At 34.7% G+C, this 22,136-nt stretch overlaps 1 protein-coding gene across 3 annotated transcripts in view; it reads right to left on the bottom strand.

Moving 5' to 3' along the window:
- Window positions 1-451: 451 nt before the first annotated feature.
- Window positions 452-22,136, bottom strand: part of USP15 (ubiquitin specific peptidase 15) — a 128,551-nt gene continuing 106,866 nt past the window's right edge. For all 3 annotated transcript variants that reach the window (XM_068971205.1, XM_068971204.1, XM_068971206.1), the window contains 13 exons: window positions 21,512-21,670; window positions 21,209-21,433; window positions 16,828-16,911; window positions 16,643-16,737; window positions 16,354-16,545; window positions 15,520-15,635; window positions 15,064-15,336; window positions 14,598-14,668; window positions 14,139-14,254; window positions 13,378-13,527; window positions 11,360-11,463; window positions 5,643-5,731; window positions 452-1,935 (listed from right to left, as the gene is read on the bottom strand). In XM_068971205.1, the coding sequence (XP_068827306.1) occupies window positions 1,753-1,935; window positions 5,643-5,731; window positions 11,360-11,463; window positions 13,378-13,527; window positions 14,139-14,254; window positions 14,598-14,668; window positions 15,064-15,336; window positions 15,520-15,635; window positions 16,354-16,545; window positions 16,643-16,737; window positions 16,828-16,911; window positions 21,209-21,433; window positions 21,512-21,670 (1,857 nt within the window). In that variant the 3' untranslated portion in view covers window positions 452-1,752. The remainder of the gene's footprint in view (window positions 1,936-5,642; window positions 5,732-11,359; window positions 11,464-13,377; window positions 13,528-14,138; window positions 14,255-14,597; window positions 14,669-15,063; window positions 15,337-15,519; window positions 15,636-16,353; window positions 16,546-16,642; window positions 16,738-16,827; window positions 16,912-21,208; window positions 21,434-21,511; window positions 21,671-22,136) is intronic.

Here is a 22,136-nt window from a genome sequence, read left to right on the forward strand (position 1 = left end):
ATCTGTATAAATAAACATGCACATTTCAAATGTAAACTCAAGTGAACTCAAGTGCAGACAAAATTTTAACCTCTGTCATGCAGGAGGTTAGTTTACATTAAAAAAAAAAAAAGAAAGAAAGAAAGAAAAAGAAAAGGAAAGGATAAAAAGGAAAAACCCAAAACAGCTTTAAAAATACCAGGATGAAAAACCAGCTTTAATATTAAGGTATAAAGCAAAGCCATGATCAACATACCTCATTTATCCTGGTTAAATGCATTTTTTCTTTCACGTTTAAATGCTAACATAAATAAATAATTTACCAAAATGTGCACTCACAGAGTGAACTTTTATTTACAATACACAATTTATAATCTATTGTATTTGATTAGTTCAAGTGAAGAACATTATACTTTTTGCTTTAATAATAGTGGGACACATAGCAATTTCTCAGGTAGTCGATATGTGAAACGTGCCCCAGCATTTATTTTCTATTAAAGGCAGTATTGTATGCCAATTGACAATACATTCTTTCAACTAGATCAAAGGGGAAAAAGCAGCAAATGAAAAATGTTTCAAATGTTCACACGTATTTTTGGCATCCTGGATCCTTGAATGTGGTGAACTAAAATCAAATTCAAGGTCTGTATGTTTAATATACTGTACAGGTTCTGACTCTGGAACATGCAATGCCAATTCTCTTGTAACAAGTTCCCTTCTGAGAAAAGCTGTAAGGCTATGGTGAATTCCATCAGGAACGTACAAAGAAAGTTAACAGACCTACCTTTAAAGCCAATTGTCCATTAGTAATTTAAAGGCCAGAAAAAAATTTCTCATCTAAGCTTGATGCAATCATTACTATAGATACAGAATACTATTAAATTTGTCTTTATATTACAATAGGAGAGCTAAAAGTTGCCAACTTACCAAAAAATGGGGTAGAGAAAAACAGACAGCCAAAATTTTAATTTTGGACCAACATCAGATTTAAAGATACGCATTTTAAATTTAAAGTAAGTCAAAAAGAATTTGAATATCTAAGGAATAGATCCCAACAGCAGTGAAAAATACTTACATTTACCTGAAAAGTGACTTTCGATGAAGTGTGAAATCTAGAACCTGTTTCTACAGTAGTAGTAAGATGAACATATTATTGTTTTTTTATGATACTACAAAAGGAAATAACTTTTTCAAGACTGCTTCTTGTATCATGATTTAGTTTTATAACAGGCCCACACTGATTACCAGGTAAAGATTTGAAAATTTGGTTTTCCAAGAATACTACTGCAGTATTTATGCCACACTGACACTGCAGCTCATTATCACAGTAGTATATGTGGCAGCCTAATGCACATGAACTAGATTATCCAAGAACTAAGTTCAGCCATAGATTTCTTGCAGTTATTATCTGAGCAAAATAAATGACCAACATCCACAAATTTAACATTTGTCATCAATTAACTCACATCCAAAAAATTAAAGAAACATAATTCATCAAAACAGCAGCAAACTTAAAAGGGATTTATTTGTGATTTCCTATATATATTTAGCTTGTAAATACAAGACTGTAAATGTATTAAGAGACAATTTCTGTTAAAGTTTTCATTGTGTTTCATTTCAAGTACTGCACAAGTTAAAATCTGATAAAGGATTTACATTCAGTGATCTGAAACTCCCCATCTCAGACTTTTGTTTAATGTGGTGGGTAACTTCATCATTTCAACAGATACCACCAGCAGGAAAGTCTCTCTTTTATGGCTTCTAGGACTTTCATTAGTTAGTGTGCATACAGTTCTCGTTTTCTATATCATTGTCATTATCATTGCTATCTTCATCACTTTCTAATGGGATGCCTGTGGCAGCTGAAGCACCTTTAGTTTCTCTGTCAAGGGGGAAAAAGCCAGTTCCACTGAAAGTGTCTTGTCTCTGGTAGAAGAGTACATATGCTGCTTTGGACTGTTAAAACAAACAAAGAAAGTTAAAATGGTTATGATTCTCAAAGATCACATTAAATATAGAATGAATTTTTAGCTGATAACCAATTTTGGTGATAGGACATAAATCAAGAAAACCACACATGGTCAAATGGAGGTTACTAAAATTATTAACTATTAAAATTTATTAACTATATCAATAGTATGACTTCTGTTTATAAAGGAAGAATGGTCACTGGATTTAACATTTATTCTAAGTTAGCTGGACAGATAAATCAGTGCAACCATATCACAGATCCACCTTCTCACTCTAACATGAAATAGAATTCTATGCCTTCTTTCCTCTTGTCTCTAAAGACAAGGCAAGTGTCTTTCTAATAGTAATAGCTTCTTTCTGTATTTGTTCTAGATTCCAACTTTTCTTACCATCTTAAGGATACTGCTCCATCAATCATCACTGTGTATCTTTAATGAGTTCTTATCTACCAGACTTTTTTGGCATAAAAAATACTTAAGTCTTCTCCCATCATAAATTCCTCTCCATTCCTTTTCTAGCTGCCATATACCTCTTACTCTTCCTCGCAGCCAGGCTGGGGTCTATAGAAAATCTAATATTCATCATTTACTCTCATGCACACTTCTCAATTCAATGTGATTACTGCAACCACTGTAATGAAATGCCTTTCACCAGCCTCAAAAACCTCTTATAAACAAATTAAATGGGTGCCTGTTTTAGCCAATCTTTTGGTGGCATTTAATGCTTTACTCTTTCTCCTGCATTAAAGCATTTTTGGCTTCTGTTACACTACTTTTCCTTAGATGCTTCATCTCTACAGTTTCTTCTGATTTTCCTGTGGGCTCATTAAATCCTGACTTAAAGTAAAAAAAAAAAAATCATGTTTTCAGTCCTCAGCTCACTGCTCTTCTGAATATGTATCTTCCCATAGGTGACTCATTCAAACCTATGGTTTTAAATGCTACCTAAGACAGACAATTCAAATTCATAACTTAAGCCAGTTCTCACCCCTGAACTCTAGTCCAATTAGCCCAACTACCTAATGGAAATTTCCACAAAGCTATTATACAGGTATCAATTTCACAGCAAATTTTCTTACTTACTATCTTAGTAAATGTCAAAGTAAGAGTCATCATCTCCCTCCCCGCTCTATATTTACATGTAATCTTAATCAAGGTCTAGTATTTCTATCCGTTAAGGAGCTCACAAATCCATTCTCCCCTGTCTATATACTTACTACCACTGATTTAACTTTAGAAGCTCTTGTGGCTTAAATTTCAGGACAGCCTCCTTTCCTCTAAAGGCTGAATAATGGCCTTTGGGCTTCTTTACTGGGTGCCCTCCAATCTGTCTTCTAAAGTGTTATCAAAACATGTTAAGATGGAAATTTAATAATATTCTTCTAGTAGTTAACAACCACTCAATACTTCTCACAGACTTTAAGAAAAGATCAAAACAACAAAGAACTCATCTTTCATGATCTGAGTACCAAATTTAGCCCCAGTTTAATTTTTGCTCCACCTTCCTAACGAGTCTTTTGTTTCAGTAACACCAAATTATTTGCTGTTCCCTTAGCTAAATGGCATATTCTGCCACACAGCCTTGCTTTCGTAGCTACTGTTCTTTTTGCTAAGAATGTCTTTGGTTTTGGTTCTTTTGTCTAATTTACCACTATTCGTATTTGCAGACTCAGATCAAACACTCCTTTCTCTATGTAAACTTCCCTGCACTGGTTCTGTTTCCTTACACTCCAATCAGTTGAGACAGCTGCCTCAATCTATACAGTCAAGATATTTAACAGTAATTATCATATATAATTGTCAATTCATGTCTCTGTCACCCATAGATTGTAAGCGTCTTGACATTAGAGATAGCTGTCTTTTTCGGCTTCCCTGGTGGCTCAGATGGTAAAGAATCTGCCCATAATGCAGGAGACTCAGGTTCGAACCCTGGGTAAGGAAGATACCCTGGAGACTGGAATGGGTACTGCTACCCACGCCAATATTGTTGCCTGGGAAATCTCACAGACAGAGGAGCCTGGTGAGCTACAGGACTGAGTGATTACACTTGTATTTTCAACTTTGTGTAGAACAGAGTGTTGTATACAGAATGTATTCAAACACTTATTGACTAAATGAAGAATTATTACAGTTAAAATGTAAGGTAACATCAAATTCACATACTGTATATAAACAAGATATTTATTTGAAACCAAGATTAGGGCAGTGTTGTCAAACAGACTTTGAAGGAGGATGTAGGCAACTTCAGGGTTTTGGTTGGGAGACTAAAGAAGAGAACAGAACTGAAAAATGAGGGATATGATATGAAATTAGAAGTCTAAATATAAACCAAAAATGTAGTTAACTTAAGCATAAAAAATACTAAGACTTCAAAAGTCTCTTTTTGTTCTTTGCTGTAGCTATAGGGAGATAAGCAATGGTATGTATGTATATAAATCATGTGTACAAACAGGTGATAAAAATATAAAACATCTATAAACAACTCAAAATAACTTCCTATCTATGTATACAATAACTGATTAAAACTATGCCAGTAACTGGGCTCAGAAGCTTATTAATTGATTAAACTGAACAATTTAAGTTGAAGAATTTTAAAGCATTATAAACTAAAACAAAACAAAAAGCTAGTCTCTGCCCTCAAGGAATACATAATTTAAACCGGGAAATAAAGTAAAGCAATCAGTGCTTCCCACATCAACAGAAAACCTCTGTATAGGAAAGATCATCACATGAGGAAATACTACATTTCTCATTCTTTGTAAATACTGTGATCAATAAGTAAAATTTATAAAGGCAAAATTTATAGAATAATAAATTCTTATCAAGCAAGCCTCAGTTTTCTTCCTAGAACATTATTAGTCACCTTATCTATTCATCAATCAATAGAGGCTACCCTGGTGGCTCAGCAATAAAGCATCCACCTGCAAAGCAGGAGACCATCTATAATGTAGGAGGCGTAAGTTTGATCCCTGGGTCAGGAAGACCCCTGGAGAAGGAAATGGCAACCCACTCCAGTACTGTTGCCTGGAAAATGAGGAGCCTGGCAGGCTACAGTCCGTGGGGTCATAAGAGTTGGACACGATTTAACCAACACTGTCAATCAATATTTGATAATAAAAATGTGCTCTGATGGGGAACAAAGCAAATGCCAATATTTTTGCTTCAGCTATGGCTGACAAGCTGATGCAAGTGTGAGTAGATGTAACTTCCTAATTTTTCTACTATTCAGAAAACATCAGACAAATACACAGGGTTAATTCTGAAAATTTTGTAATTTGTTTAATCTATATCATTTTGAGAGTTTGAATACATAATTGTCACAAAGGATAAGACTTTTCTTTAAATATCTCAGGTATGGCAAGGCCCTTAAAAGTTTTTTATTTTTCTATTTTAGCATTCTGACTTTAGCCAATGTCTAGAATGTCTGAGCCTATTGTTCAGGGGAAAATTTAATATTTTCATTAGAAAAGTCCAGTTTTCATGTTGAACACTACCAGAAAAGTTTTCATGTTCAACTTATGCTTCTGCTAGTGGACAAATTTAGAAGACCGATCTCCACTTAGAGGACAATTTTACGTATCTTTAAATAAGAACGAGTCTCTCAACTATTAGAACTGCTAGAATATAGACTATAGTGCTTCATGGGCCCCTTTTATGGATTCCTTGAGCTTCAAGATTAAAAGACACACTTACCACAATCTGGTCTTCAGATGCAGTTGAGACACTACTGTCATCAAAATAGTACCATTTTCCATCATCTTTATTTTTTGCAAAAGCAGTATCTAATGAAGAAAATACAATCACTTTTATCACTTAAATGATCTGTGGTTTTCTGGGCGGGAACTCCCTCATGACTTTAAAATTGGCTATATAAGGAATACCTATTAAAATTACATGATAATCATCTACGTTAGGCCAATCTATCGTATATTCAACTGATTCCAACGTTAAAAGGTTTTCAGAATAATCCCAGTCTTTTTTTTCATCCAAGGAACATACAGGACATATTTATTATTTTTTTAATACAGAGAATAACAATACTGAATAAATGGTGATTAGCATTTGTATTGGGCCCAGTGCTGTATTATTTCACAAGAAGGTATTATCATTGCTATTCTTCTAATTTTACAGATGAGGAAAGTGAGGCATCAGGAGAACTTTAATTTGTCCAAGAGTATAGCTGTTAGGCAGCAGAGGTAGGATTTAAACTCAGCTCTGTTTACGATTCCAAAGTTTGAATTTTCAAGTGTAAATTTAAATTTTCTATGACCAATATTTTTTCAACAATACTTACTATAACTCACTGATCTGTACTGTTTTGATTTTTTACATCAGAATCATTTCCACTCTTTGAGAAATGTAAAAAGTGATCAATTAATCTGCACAAAGATTTGCTTTATCGTTAAGTTAAAAAAATGTCCACTTTTCCTATCCATACTTTGTATAAACTACCCAATAACTGAAGAAATAAAGCTGCAAAACGTACTCATAACAATTATCTGCTGTCATAACTTTTAAAAAGTGACACTACAGATTTGGTCTTCTAAATAGTTCTACTCCTCTTAAAATTATTCTTCTGAGTGAAGCCCATTATGGGTTGTAAATTTGCCAATCTGAAATCAAGTCCACCACATTTACAAATTTAAAGAAACATCAATAAGTCTGACACTAAAAGGACAAAATTTAACAATAATATTGGGTTTTGAGAGTTGGACTGTGAAGAAAACTGAGCGCCGAAGAATTGATGCTTTTGAACTGTGGTGTTGGAGAAGACTCTTGAGAGTCCCTTGGACTGCAAGGAGATCCAACCAGTCCATTCTGAAGGAGATCAGCCCTGAGATTTCTTTGGAAGGAATGATGCTGAAGCTGAAACTCCAATACTTTGGCCACCTCAAGCGAAGAGTTGACTCATTGGAAAAGACTCTGATGCTGGGAGGGGTTGGGGGGGAGGAGAAGGGGACAGCAGAGGATGAGATGGCTGGATGGCATCACTGACTCGATGGATGTGAGCCTGAGTGAACTCTGGGAGTTGGTGATGGACAGGGAGGCCTGGTGTGCTGTGACTCATGGGATCGCAAAGAGTCGGACACGACTGAGCGACTGAACGGAACTGAACTGGTGTTTTAGCTGGTAAAGAATCCACCTGCAATGCCGGAGACCTGGGTTCAATCCCTGGGTTGGGAAGATACCCTTGGGAAGGAAAAGGCAACTCACTCCAGTATTCTGGCCTAGGGAATTCCATGGACTGTATAGTCCATGGGGTCACAAAGAGTCGAACACGACTGAGCGACTTCCAAAAAAAAAAAAAAGAGAGACACATCTAACAAAAAGGCACAGAGTTTGCAAAGTAAATGGTGGTATCAAAAGAAAGCTCAACTAATATTTGTAATTCTGAGAAAAAGACAAAATGAAAAACGAGTATCAAACTCAGGTAAAAAAGAACAATAGATAAAAGAAGGGCTACCCATTTTAAACATAAATGCAACTAATAATGCAAAACAACTAATAAAACTGTTAGATGAAACAGATAAATCGTCATTTTAGTAGTAGTCCTGACAAATTCATCTTAGAAAAAGAATGAACATCAAAAATAACCAGAAATAGTAATGATTTAAATACAACTAATAAGATTAACTGTAATAGCAATAGAGAACTCTGTGTTTGAATGGGGAATATATACGCTTTTAAAGTACATAAACATTTAAGGAGCAGTCCATGTATTAAGCTACATGAAAGCCTTAATACTTCTAGGGTTAATATAGATAATGGCCCTAATTGCTATAAAATAAAATTAAGAAAAAAAGGAGAGCTTTACAAAAAAATATACTTGAATAAGCACATGAGATAATCTTGTGATATTCAGAAAATTATACATGAAACTAAAAACATACACAGAATTCAAAAAGAAGACTACAGTTAAAAATTTATGAAATAGTGATGAAGAGTATATAAAGGAAAACTTATAGCTTTAATTATAGCCTTCAACAGAGGGAAAAGAAAGAAAACAAAGTTAAGCATGCAACCCAAGAAACTAAAGAAAGAATAAAAGAGCAAACTCAAAGAAACCAGAGGAAAACTATACCAAGGAGAAGAGGAGAAATCAACAAGATAGAATACATGCCATGTGTAACAAAAAGAAAAACGTAATAAAATAGAAAGTCTATTCTTTCCAAAGACGGGAAAGAACAAGGGACAAAAATATAGCATAAGAGTATTATAAACAACTATTCTCAAATAAATTGGGAAATATACATTTTAAGCAAAATGGAGAATGTCAATATGTATACTCTGGAAAAAGAAAATCAATAAACATGATATAAATAGAATAATTTATGGCTGAGAAGTCCAGATAGTTTTATTGGATGAATTCTACTAAACTTTCATTACCAGTTAATTCTTATATTATACTAGCTGCTTCAGGAAACATAAAACGGTAAAGTGTCCTAGCCTGTTTCATTAGACTAGGTCATAATCTTGATTCCAAATTCAGACTTAAATTGAAGAAAGTGGGGAAAACCACTAGACCATTCAGGTATGACCTAAATCAAATCCCTTATGACTAAACAGTGGAAGTGATAAATAGATTAAAGGACTAGATCTCACAGAATGACTGATGAACTATGGATGGAGGTTCATGACACTGTGCAGGAGACAGGGATCAAGACCATCTCCAAGAAAAAGAAATGCAAAAAAGCAAAATGGCTGTCTGAGGAGGCCTTACAAATAGCTGTGAAAAGAAAAGAAGCGAAAAGCAAAGGAGAAAAGAAAGATATAGTCATCTGAATGCAGAGTTCCAAAGAATAGCACGGAGAGATAAGAAAGCCTTCCTCAATGATTAGTGAAAAAAATAGAGGAAAACAGTAGAAGGGGAAAGACTAGAGATCTCTTCAAGAAAATTAGAGATATCAAGGGAACATTTCATGCAAAGATGGGCTCGATAAAGGACAGAAATGGTACGGACTGAACAGAAGCAGAAGATATTAAGAAGAGGTGGCAAGAATACACAGAAGAACTGTACAAAAAAGATCTTCACAACCCAGATAATCCTGATGGTGTGATCACTTACCTAGGGACAGACATCCTGGAATGTCAAGTCAAGTGGGCCTTAGAAAGCATCACCACGAACAAAGCTAGTGGAGGTGATGGAATTCCAGTTGAGCTATTTCAAATTCTGAAAGATGATGCTGTGAAACTGCTGCACTTAATACGTCAGCAAATTTGGAAAACTCAGCAGTGGCCACAGGACTGGAAAAGGTCAGTTTTCATTCCAATTCCAAAGAAAGGCAATGCCAAAGAACGCTCAAACTACCACACAATTGCACTCATCTCACACGCTAGTAAAGTAATGCTCAAAATTCTCCAAGCCAGGCTTCAGCAATACATGAACCGTGAACTTCCAGATGTTCAAGCTGGGTTTAGAAAAGGCAGAGGAACCAGAGATCAAATTGCCAACATCTGCTGGATCATGGAAAAAGCAAGAGAGTTCCAGAAAAACATCTATTTCTGCTTTATTGACTATGCCAAAGCCTTTGACTGTGTGGATCACAAGAAACTGGAAAATTCTGAAAGAGATGGGAATACCAGAGCACCTGACCTGCCTCTTGAGAAACCTATATGCAGGTCAGGAAGCAACAGTTCGAACTGGACATGGAACAAACTGGTTCCAAATAGGAAAAGTAGTATGTCAAGGCTGTATATTGTCACCCTGCTTATTTAACTTCTATGCAGAGTACATCATGAGAAACACTGGGCTGGAAGAAGCACAAGCTGGAATCAAGATTCCCGGGAGAAATATCAATCACCTCAGATATGCAGATGACACCATCCTTATGACAGAAAGCGAAGAACCACCTAAGAGCCTCTTGATGAAAGTGAAAAAGTAGAGTGAAAAAGTTGGCTTAAAGCTCAACATTCAGAAAACGAAGATCATGGCATCCGGTCTCATCACTTCATAGCAAATAGACGGGCAAACAGTGGAAACAGTGGCTGACTTTATTTTTGGGGGCTCCAAAATCACTGCAGATGGCGATTGTGGCCATGAAACTAAAAGACTCTTATTCCTTGGAAGGAAAGTTATGACCAATCTAGACAGCATATTAAAAAGCAAAGACATTACTTTGCCAACAAAGGTCCGTCTAGTCAAGGCTATGGTTTTTCCTGTGGTCATGTATGGATATGAGAGTTGGACTATAAAGAAAGTTGAGTGCAGAAGACCTGATGCTTTTGAACTGTGGTGTTGGAGAAGACTCTTGAGAGTCCCTTTGACTGCAAGGAGATCCAACCAGTCCATCCTAAAGGAGATCAGTTCTGGGTGTTCATTGGAAGGACTGATGTTGAAGCTGAAACATCAATATTTTGGCCACCAATGCAAAGAGCTGACTCATTTGAAAAGACCCTGATGCTGAGAAAGACTGAAGGTGGGAGGAGAAGAGGACAAGAGAGGATGAGATGGACAGATTGCATCACCGAGTCAATGGACATGAGTTTGGGTAAACTCTGGGAGTTGGTTTTGGATAGGGAGGCCTGGCGTGCTGCAGTTCATGGGATCACAAAGAGTCAGACACGACTGAGCGACTGAACTGAAACTGAAACTGAAAGTAAGAGCAATTAAAAAAAAATTACAATATCATTTCAGACATGAATTTTATTTAATCCTAAACAAAACCAGCTAACCAAATCCAACTGAGTATATTAAAAAAATATTTAATGAATAGGGTTAACCCCCAAATGCAAAGATGGTTCTTCAGAAAAACCTATCAACTGGAGAGCACAGATTGGAATAATCATCCTGGAGTGCCGTCTCACAGTACTTTACTCCAACCCAGCAATCTTACATCTGGGTATGTAGCTCAAAGAAATTCTCACACAGGAGACTAAAAACAATGATGTTTATTGTTCTTGAGGTGGTAGAAAGTTAAAGTTAATCTGGATGTCCACCATGAAGTGAAAAGAGAGAATATGGTAGATGTAGGCCGTGAGTGGTTAGACGCAATGGATTAAATTGACACAAAGTAATATGCAGAAGTCTTAAGTGTCAAGAGAGAAGAGTAAACTCTACAGCAGAGTAACAAACATATAAATTAACAATGATGTGTGATTTGTGAGAGCACATACAACAAACATGTTAGAAAGGGAAGGAGGAGAAGGTGAAGGACAGGAGTCCTGAATGGACCAGTGTTTTCCAGTGCTCTTAACTGAGGAGTATGATTAACTCAATCCTCTTCTCTTAATGTTAAAAAAAGAGGTTCAAAAGCTGATTCATTCATTAATCAATATCTACTGATGCAGACACAATATCTACTGTGTAAGACACATCTCACATTTTTCTTTTAAGAAGTAATATTTTAAAGAAAAAAGTCTGGCGTTATTAAACATCAAGACTTTAGTAAAAAGGTAAATTATCAACTTACAGTGTCCTCCTCCCATTCCTCCATAGTGGTTGGAAACAGCAATCAAATTATAGCGGCAAGGACCTGCATTTGGATTAATTAGGAATTCTGACATATCCAAATCACTGTTTAAAAAAGAGATCAAGTTAATTTTATGTTTCCCCTAAATGTAATGAAATTCTACTCTTCAGTCAGTGTTGTTTGACTCTCATTTAAATATACTCCTATATATACACACACACACACACACACACATACATATCTAATTAAAGAAATTACTAAGAGCCAAATAACTATAAAATTATATAAATACCCTTGAGATTTGAGTGTTTCAGCAAAAATTTTCTTAGGGATTGAGAATTTAAAAATTCTCCACTGATCGTCTGTTTTCAGATTCATATTTTCATGCTAATACATTTCTTAGTATAAGAGGAAATATAGACATCACCATTTATCACGTGGGTTCTTTTTTAAAGTCATTTTCATAAATTATTTATTTAAGGAAGAATAAACGGACAGTGAAAAAAAACTTTCTTGGAAATTTTATCCTAATTTGAATATAAAATATATTTAAATATAACCCCAATATCTATTCTATATTTCCAGGTTTTGATGACCTATGCATCCTAAATGAGTAACATTCTCTGAAATGCAACCAGCTGTTTATAATTTATCACACACAAAACTGGAATATGACCATTTTATAGTTTATTTTTTTCTGGTTATTCTTTTTGTATTTGTATAATTAAAAAGCAAGAATGATTCTAAATTTCAAATAGATCTCTAATAGATTTAGCTTATCATTAGTTTTGTTTGTTCTTTTACTCATATTTTCAAAATGCTGTTCTTGAAAAGCCTGATGGCTCATAATTTTGTTTTATTAAAGAGAAAATAAGCATTTTTATTCTATAATTACAAAACATTTTCAATTTTAAATTTATAAACATGGATTAGAATAAGCAATCCAGAGAATGTTTTCAGTACATCATCTATTTCCTTCTAGTCACCTCTGCACACACATACAACACCTGCCTTCAGTATCTGTTTACTTATAAACTGTAGTAAGTAAATTTTGTATACCAATATTATGAAATATGAAAGAATCCTGCCAATTTTTTCTTCAGGAAAATGGGAGAGCAGCATGGTCTTTTTACAAAATAGGGCGTAATGAAGTCCTTCCTGGACTCCGTGAATGAAGATACATTATTCCCTTTTTGTCTATCTGAATTCTCAATGATTTTAATGAAAGAATAAAAAAAGACTACTGATATGCTGTATGTAGACTTCTCTGCATATTTTTACAAATAGGATGACTTACTACAGACACTGAAATAAGAAAAGCAAAAGGTGACAACAGGATGACTCACTACTCTACTGCATCACCTGCCTTCTAAACAACTCCACTGTTCAGTTTCCACATTAGTCTTTCTAAAAATGCACTTAGGAAGAATGGAGGATTAATGATGAAAACAAAATCACTAAGATCCCATGAAGTATCTTAGATTTACAAACAGGGCCAGTGAACTCAAAAGATAATGTAACATAAAATGAGTTTTACTTTTTAAAAAAATGTATTTTCTCTTTGTCCTTTGAAAGATCTCTTAAGAAAAGGAATAAAAATTGTTACTAATCCATACAAATTGCTAGAACAAAAATACACTCAAAAACTGAGACTGGATCTAAAACAAAACAAATCAACAAATATAACACAGTAGAAACAGACTCACAGATACAGAGAACAATCTTGTGGTTGCCAAAAGGGAAGACGGGTGGGGGGATGGGTAAAATAGGTGAAAGGGATTTAGATATACAATAAGTCAAAAGGACAATGTACAGCAAGAAAGTACAGCTAATATTATAGTAACTTTATATGCTGTGTAATGTATAAAGATATCAAATCACTATACCATACACCTGAAACCACATAATATTTAAAGTCAACTATGTGTAAAAATAAACAAAAAAACACCTATAATCTGGGAGTGATGTTAAAAAAAGTTAGAGGTGCCCAACGTTTATTAAGCTCAATCAGAACTTACTTGATAGGAAAATCAACTAAAGTATCCAACTTGTCTCTCATGTATCGACTATAAGAAAATCGCTTGAGATGCACCACAAGTACTGGAGGCAGAGACCATAAATCCAATTTCTTTGTGGCTTGCTGATGTTCTTTACAATTGGGACAATACCTAAATATAGAGAAATATTTAAAGCTTATTAGCGATAACGTCAGAGGTAATATCAGGAAATGCCTAATATGTAACATACTGACAGGAACTTGTTATTTTTAATCAATACATTTTTCAAATAGAGTTAACGATTGAAAATGAGTATGTAAATAAGTATTCAAAGAAGTAACGAGGGCTAGATTATTTACATTTTAGTAAGCTAAAAAAACATGGATGTAGCAAAACTGTGCTGAAATAAAGGTATTAGAAAAATCTTGAGACTTTCTGGACTCAAATTAGTAACAACACAGAACATATTGTGATTTTCCTAAAAAAGCTTCTGTTGGAATACCTCCACAGCTAAAAGTTCCTGGAAAAATGTAACTAAAATGAATTATTCATAGTAAAATGGCTATTATGGAAAATATACTAAAAGAAGATTAAAACTTAACATTATAACACTTTTAAAGACATTTTCATTCTTCTTAATATATTATAAGCATATAAACAAACGCTTACTGTTTAAAATATCAAAGGGAATTTAACTATTACTTTTTCAATTTGATGTAGCACATACCTCAGTATATATCCTTAAAAATAATTAGAAACAATTATTTAATTTTGTCTCTTACCAAGGATCTTCAGCACCTAGCTTTTCTTTTGTTGTAAAAAGCTCAATGCAATCTTTTAATTTCACGAAGGGTTTTTTAGGAGGTTTGTATTCCACACTTTCATGTTTTTCAAAATCCTAAAGAGAAGTATTTCTTGAGTTAAGAAAACAAATGAAACAAAACTCATTTTAGTGATATCATATTACTATGAATAGTCATGAAAAACTCCTAAATGTTCTCAAATAAATCAAAAGCTTATTTCAGCTGAGATTTACAGTATTTCTAACATTTTCTGTATACATACCTATATGGACAATCAAAAAGTTTAAATAGCAGGTTCAAAGAAGAAGAACCTTTTCTCTTTTAAGATATAACTATTTTTAAAATTGCAAAATAAACATATTTGGTAGAAGAAAAAAAATGTAACCAAACAGAGTTATCAGTATGGAAGAGAGAAAGAAGGAATGAGCAATGACTTACCTCAGCAGCATTTTCATCAAAATATCTTTTTTTCAAATCAGGATCCCAATCCAAAGCAAGGAAAGACCTTTCTAAGGTGGAAAACATATTTTTTTTCTTTAAGATTTAATATGCTGTATTGAGTTAATATATTTTAAGATATAAAATAATACATTTTAAGATATACAGCAGAAGAGAGAGATTGCTGTACAAGGTGATCAGGGTAATTTGCTGTTTACAAGCCATTAAAATATTTTACAAAACTTAAGCGTAAGTCCAATCTTCATTTAATAAACACTGATGTGTTATAGTATACTTAGAAATGAAGGTTTTTCATTTAAACATGTAGATAGATAAGTAAATGTTACTTCTCAGGACAGTGTTGAATTTCAAGGTTTCACCTCAAAAAAAAAACAAACAAAAAAAACCCCACCCCAACACACTTTGGTCAAGTTTAGTGTTTAAGTCATTTTCCACAAATACTTACCATCTAACCTAAGCTGCCTATCATCAAATCTTATATGCCTGGTATCATCTTTGATGTAGTTGATATCAGTATTGCCTAAGTTGTTGAACTGGAATGTAAACAATCGCTTTTTGTGTCCCGTGAGTTGACCTCTGCAAGTCTCTTCAGTACATAATCCATTTTCAGAATCATTATCTCCTCCAACTGAATCTTCAGACTGACTGTTCTCATTCTCGGAGGGCAGTTCTTGATCCTGACTGGATTCATCATCTGGCTCATCTGTTTCCATTTCACCTAATATTAAATATTAGAAATCTTTATACAAACCCAATGCTACATTATTAATACTTATTGATATGAACATTTTCCCCCTCCAGGCTTGCAGATATTGTTAAGTTCCTTAATCCTCATCCTCTTAATTGCCCTCTGCAACAATAACCCAAGAGAAAATTTTACAATTTAATACATAAATCTTACTTGGTGAGCCTTCTTCATGGATGCCATTTGGGCCATTCCCATTAATATTTTGGTCCTTACAGCAGTGTAGGGATCCTTCAGTGTCTTCGGTGTCAGTAGATATTTTGACGTATCGGCTGAAATAAAATCAGAAATCAAACAGGTTCAGTTCTACTAAGGTAAAAACTTAGAAAAGTTTTCCATTCTTTCAATAAAACAAAACTTTAAATTATTTTATAAAGATCCTCAAGTAGATGATATATATATAGTACCGCTAAGATCACTTAGAGATTGTAATGTGATCTTTATGTATGGGTTATGGGACTATAATGATTAAAACAGGTATGCAAGTAAGAATACTAAATATGTCAGTTATAACAGATAAAAGAAAGGCAGTATATGGCATTCTTGATTACTCTAATTCAAACCAAGGTTCAACTGAAAAAGATGTTGCCTTACAAAAGAAAGAACCATAAAAGCTTATCTTTTTAAATAAAACTATTTATTATTATGAGTTCTTGTTATCAGTTTGAGCACTGTGTATAAAGAAATGAAGCATAAGACATTTGTTATGATTTCAAAGTGCATACATGATAAAACTATTTTCTTCCAACTATAAACTTTTGGTGTAAAACAACTAAGAGAATTTATGCTTCCTGTATTTGAAATTATCTCAGTGAAGTGTTTCACATGATCAAGAAACTGGATTAGCCTATAATTTGATTTCTTACACTGCTACCTGTCTAAACAAAGATAATATAGATAACTAATTATATTCTGATAGTACCTTGCATGTTTGCTTTTATTAGCTATTTAATATTTTATTAGGTTAATGTAGAACTGTTTGGGACTTACCACATTCTCACAAGCAAAAGATTATAGAGTTTATCTTCAGTATTGTTCCGTGGAACAGCCATAAGAAAAGGCTGCCCAAAAAGTGAAGAACCAGTATGGTGGGTGTAACTTGAGTGTCTAAATTTTTCTCTCAGGCAAACAGGAATAATCACATGCTCTGTATCTTCTGTCCTATTTATGTTAATCTCAAACCTGCAAGGATAAAACTGACTGTAAACCTTGGAAATTTTATGATATTTCCTTTCAATTTTTTCTCAAGAAATATTTGTGCAATGAATTTCATACTTACACATAAATATCATCACGTTCCATAATACTACTAAGATTTTCATCCATTGCAAATATTCTGTGAAATCTATGATTGTATATATCAGTAACTATCATCTAAAAGGAAATAAATTTCTATTAAGCAGGGTTTACAACAGTGAAAAACTAAACTCCAACTTACATACTTTAAACCCAGAAACATCCTACCTTATCTGCAGGTACTCCTGACAAAAGAGACAATGCTGTACAAAGATCAAGTATGTTTCCAATTTTAGGGACAACCACTTTATACTAAAAAACAAAAAAGAAAATTGCAATGACTTTATTACTTTGGAAAAAATACTCACTAGTTAAGACTAACCTGGTTGCTTCCTTACATTCACTTGGCATTTGGCTCACAGTGTCTGTCTCCAATCTTGCCATTGTCCTGGGTGACAAAGTCCATGTGGACAGTTTATCTTAGCCTTATTATTCCTTCACTGCTCAATTCAAAGGCCTACACTTGCATTTAACCATGGTTCACGTCTCAGAACTTGCCATCTCCTTTTCCACCTCTGATATCTTAAACTCTTAATTGTCTAAACACTATTTACTTTTCCTGGAAACCCATTCTTATCTGTTCTTGGCTTGCACTGAGATATCTAGTCCTTTTAACTCTGTTTTTTCCATTGGCTCCTTAATATCTCCATGCCCTTCCATCCCCATGATTCATCCCTTCAACCATTCCACTGCAAAAACTTTAACTACTTTATTATTCAGCTATTCAGTTTTATTCTTGCTATACTTTCTTAGAGTTGTTTAGATATGCTGGAGTAAATTGCCCAACTTTATAGACTGGTGTACTACAAACTCACAGTGTCCAATCTCAATGGATCCTTCAAAACTAGCCAGATATTCTTCTGTGTCTCCTTTATTTGCTTATTCTCATATTTCTCTCAATAACTATTTAAAATCGTCATCATTTCTTAGGCTTCCTATTTCACCACTACTCCTCTCACTATCCGCGGAATACCTATTTGAGAAAACAGCCTAGGTGATAGGAAAATCTCCAACTTACTGTTTCCCCTGTAGAGTGAAAGTGAAGTCGCTCAGTTGTGTCCGACTCTTTGCAACCCCGTGGACTGTAGCCCACCAGGCTCCTCTGTCCATGGGATTCTCCAGGCAAGAATACTGGAGCGGGTTGCCATTTCCTTCTCCAGGGGATCTTCCCAACCCAGGGATCGAACCCAGGTCTCCCACATTGCAGGCGGATGCTTTAACCTCTGAGCCACCAGGAAGCCCCCTGTAAACGTGAGTCTAAAATGTCCTTTTCTCTCTTTTGATACAAGGAAAGGGAATCAGGTGGTACTCTTCTCATTCTCAAACTGGCTTAAAAAGATGGAAATGATTAAAAAAAATGCTTTGCAGTTTTAAACAAACAAACAAAAAAGACTAATCCTGTCATCTATATATTCTCTTCTGACTCCTCTAGAACATAAACTCAGCAATTATCCTTTATTTCATTTTATCTTGGTGGCTCAGACAGTAAAGAATCCACCTGAAATGCAGAAGACCCAGGTTCTATCCCTGGGATGGGAAGATCTCTTGGAGAAGGGAATGGCTACCCACACCAGTATTCTTGCTGGAGAATTCCATGGACAGAGGAGCCTAGTGGGCTACAGTCTGTGGGGCTACGAAGAGTTGGACACAAGTGAGCAACTAACACTTTCACTTTACTTTTTAACTCTTATAAAATCAGAAATGTCTCAAAAAACAAATCGACCTCTCACTGCTTTTTAATAATTCTCCATTAATTTTCTCCCTTTCTCTTCTGCTTTATAAATAGCCTTGTTAAAAATAATGTCTACACTCTTGTAACTTATCTCCCATTCACTTATTAATCCACTCCTGGCTTTTGTCCTCACCTCTTCAAGGCTACCATTTAACCAAGTCTTTATCAGTCTTTATTTTATTATCTCTCTGTAGCAAGACTGCTGACCACTGCCTCCTTCAAAATCTTCCTTTCCCTATAACTACATCTTATTCTTTTCTAATGCCTTGGTCAAATCTTGAGGAAAGAACTAACCCTCTAGTGTAATCCTTCAGGCGTTTATCTTTAGCCTTCTTGATTCTATATGCTCTCCTTAAATTAGGTGACAATATATCCCAGTTTGCTTTGGCCAGTCCTGGGTTAACCTGATGTCTTGGTATAATTATTAATACAGCCCTTTTCATTTTTCAAATTGTTCTGGTTTAGACGATCAATTAAATGATCTCATCCTTCATCTTCATAGAGCTCACCACCCAATTTATCTCTCAAGCACAGACCTCTCTCTTCCAGTCTACCTACATACATAAAGTCAATGCTTACTGATACGTCTCCCAAATTTTCCTCTTGATTCTCAATTTGTCCAATACTTAAACACAGATTTAAGTCATGTTAAATCAACATATCCAATACTAAATAGGCTTCTTCTTACAACTTTCTTCCCTTATCTTCCAGTAAAACAAATAGTACCATTCTCCTCAGTTTTCCAATCCCATAAACTTGAATATCTTAATATATTTTCAACTCCTATATTCAACTGGCTCTTCTACCTGTCTGCCATCCTGATACTTAGCTTAAGAGTCCAAGCCCTTGTCATCTGTCATCTCATCACTACAAAAAAACCTTTTACTTAGTGCGCCTGATTAAGCCTCTCCAATCCAATCTTTGCACTAGCCAGTGTTTTCTGAAACACAAATCTGACCATACACTCTCTTTACTTAATAAGCTTTAATGGCTCCCTTTAGTCTTTAGGATGAAGTCCAAGCTTCTTGTGATAGCACATTAAGCTTCTTCATGATCTAGCTTCTGTTTGCCATATTATCTATCTGTAGTTTCCAGAAGTGGGCCATGTTCTCTTTTGCCTCAGCCCTTTCTTTGTATGTGTCACTCTCTTGGTATTTATTCCCAATTTTCATGTGCTTAAATCCTAATCATCCTTCAGGATTCAGCACAGGCGTCACTGCCAGTTTGGGTAGGTTATTCCTTCTGTATACTCCTCAAGCACCCTGTCAGGGAACTCTTCACACTGTATGACAAACTTCTTGAGAAGAAGGACAAGGAATACCTTTGTACATCCAGCACCTTGCATAGTATGTGAGTTCAATACATAATACATATTCAATGCAATTACTAACGAACTTCTTAATTTAAATCAACTTCAGTGATGGGAAAACTCATCAGATGGGCTAACCAAGCTAATTCCTTTTTCTCTAGAGCCTGTGTTCCCACTCTCTATCTCCCTGCCCTGTGAGGATGCATTTGAGGAGGCATCCATCTGTAAATGAGGAAGAGAGTCAGCATTAGAAATTACCAAGCTGGTTCTCTATTCTTCCATTTCCGGCCTCCAACTGTGGGAAAATAAATTTCTGTTATGTCACTCAGTCTGCGGTATTTCATTATGGTGGCCTGAGCAGACTAATATAACTAATACACTCTAATAAACTGCACTTCTGGCTGGAACCTATACTAGGATTTTAGTAAACTATTTTTTAAAGGATGAACTATGTTTACTTTGTTTATCAGAGCTTTATACTCAGAAAGTACCCAATACATATTTGAATGAATAAAATTTTTGAACACTTCTAAGTCATGAGGATTGGGAATAAAAAGATTTCCAAAGTTCCTTTCTTCAAAGAATTCACAGTCTAGGGGACAAAACTTAAAATAAACCAAAGGTCATAAAAAAATTTGGTAAGTGTTATAATAGAATTTAGGGGAACAGAAGGTTGAAAAGGAAGGAAATACTTTTATTAGGGTAGGTCAAATGTCAGAAAAGGATTAACTGATTAAGAAAGGGAAAATACATAGTGTTTTGCTTCATAAAATGTAAAATAACCCAATTATAACACTAGGCAATGGAATCAGGCAGACAATTGATATTAAGGTCTACCACAGGGCTCTTGTATAGAATAAAGTTCTTCTATTCTTGTGTAGACTAACCAAACTGTTAAAAGATTAGAACATTACTGAATCAAGTATTTTTTACCCTAACTAAATTTCCAATTCTCTTCCAAGTTCTTCAAATGCTTAAATACTACAAGTATTTTAAATATACCATTATCTTATCATATCATGAATCAAAATGTACAGCGAATATTAATTAGTTTCACTTTCAATAGCCAGTAGGAAAAAAATTACAATGAAGATTAAAGAAAGTTCCAGTTGGAAAACTGGGTAAATACTATTATATTATTAATCTTTGTAAGCTAATATTCCTAACAACATTATAAAATCAAACCACCTCTCATTTTTCTTTGATAAGAAAATGCCTTTGAGAATTTTTTTTTTTTTTTACATGACGAGTTGCACTAATTTTCAAAGTATTTAGCGTACAAAAATCTCTTATGCAAAAAGTTTATTACTGAATTGTACTTAAGGCATACGGACTCGATGGACGTGAGTGTGAGTGAACTCCGGGAGATGGTGATGGACAGGGAGGCCTGGCGTGCTGTGATTCATGGGGTGGCAAAGAGTCGGACACGACTGAGCGACTGAACTGAACTGAACTTAAGGCATAAGGACTCAGAACTAACAAATGCCAAGAAAAGAATCATTACTTGCCTGCATAGGTTTGGTAAGTGGATCCATTCTAACTAAATAAACTTCCAAGGTACGTTCCTTCTTCATGGGCAATGGAAGTGTCAAGTAACAGAAAGGATCAAATGTTACTGAAATCTTAGCACATTCCGGACATACTAAAGTTGATTTAAAAAGGCCATGAAATATATCTACTATGATAGAATCATTTCTTTTTAAATGGTTTTCCCAGGCTTCTTCAGCAACTACCTATAAGGAAAACAAACACATATTACACAGAGATATCACATTATTGTAACAATGTGACAATAATATGGTTAAATTTACCTTATCTGGTCTTCCATCAGCATCTTTTAATTGTATATATGGTTTTTTCCTAATTCTATTCAAATCCTCATGTAGTCCATCTAATAGGAAAGCTAATAGTTCTTGACAGTCCTGCTGCTGGTATCCAGAGAACTGAGGTGCAAAACGTCCTACTTGTGTCTGTAAGAAAAGCAAAACTATAAAATCAGTTCTAGGGATTTAAAAAAATATATAGTCGATAATCCATATCTGTGAATTCATCCACTTCCTAAAATTTATTTGTAATCCTGAAATCAACCTGTGGCACTTTTGCAGTAATCTGCAGATACGATAATTACATATGGGTAAATACACATAAATAATTACATATCTAAAAATATTTTAATAATGGTAACTAAGCTGTAAAATAGAAAAGCAACGTTGACCTGAGCAAAGAACAATGAGAAAACGTTGCAGTTTTGTACAAAGAAGTGGGAAACACTAAAGACTTGCTCTCAGTGGAAGCAATTCCAAAAACAGAGGAAGCCTGGTGGGCTACAGTTCCTGGGGTTGCAAAGTGTCGAATATGACTGAGCTCACACACACACACAGACTTAAAATTCAGTAACATTTTTGGGTCACTTGAAAACTACAGTGCTCTCATTCA

Source organism: Capricornis sumatraensis, chromosome 4 (assembly GCF_032405125.1).
Source record: "Capricornis sumatraensis isolate serow.1 chromosome 4, serow.2, whole genome shotgun sequence".
NCBI lineage: Eukaryota > Metazoa > Chordata > Mammalia > Artiodactyla > Bovidae > Capricornis > Capricornis sumatraensis.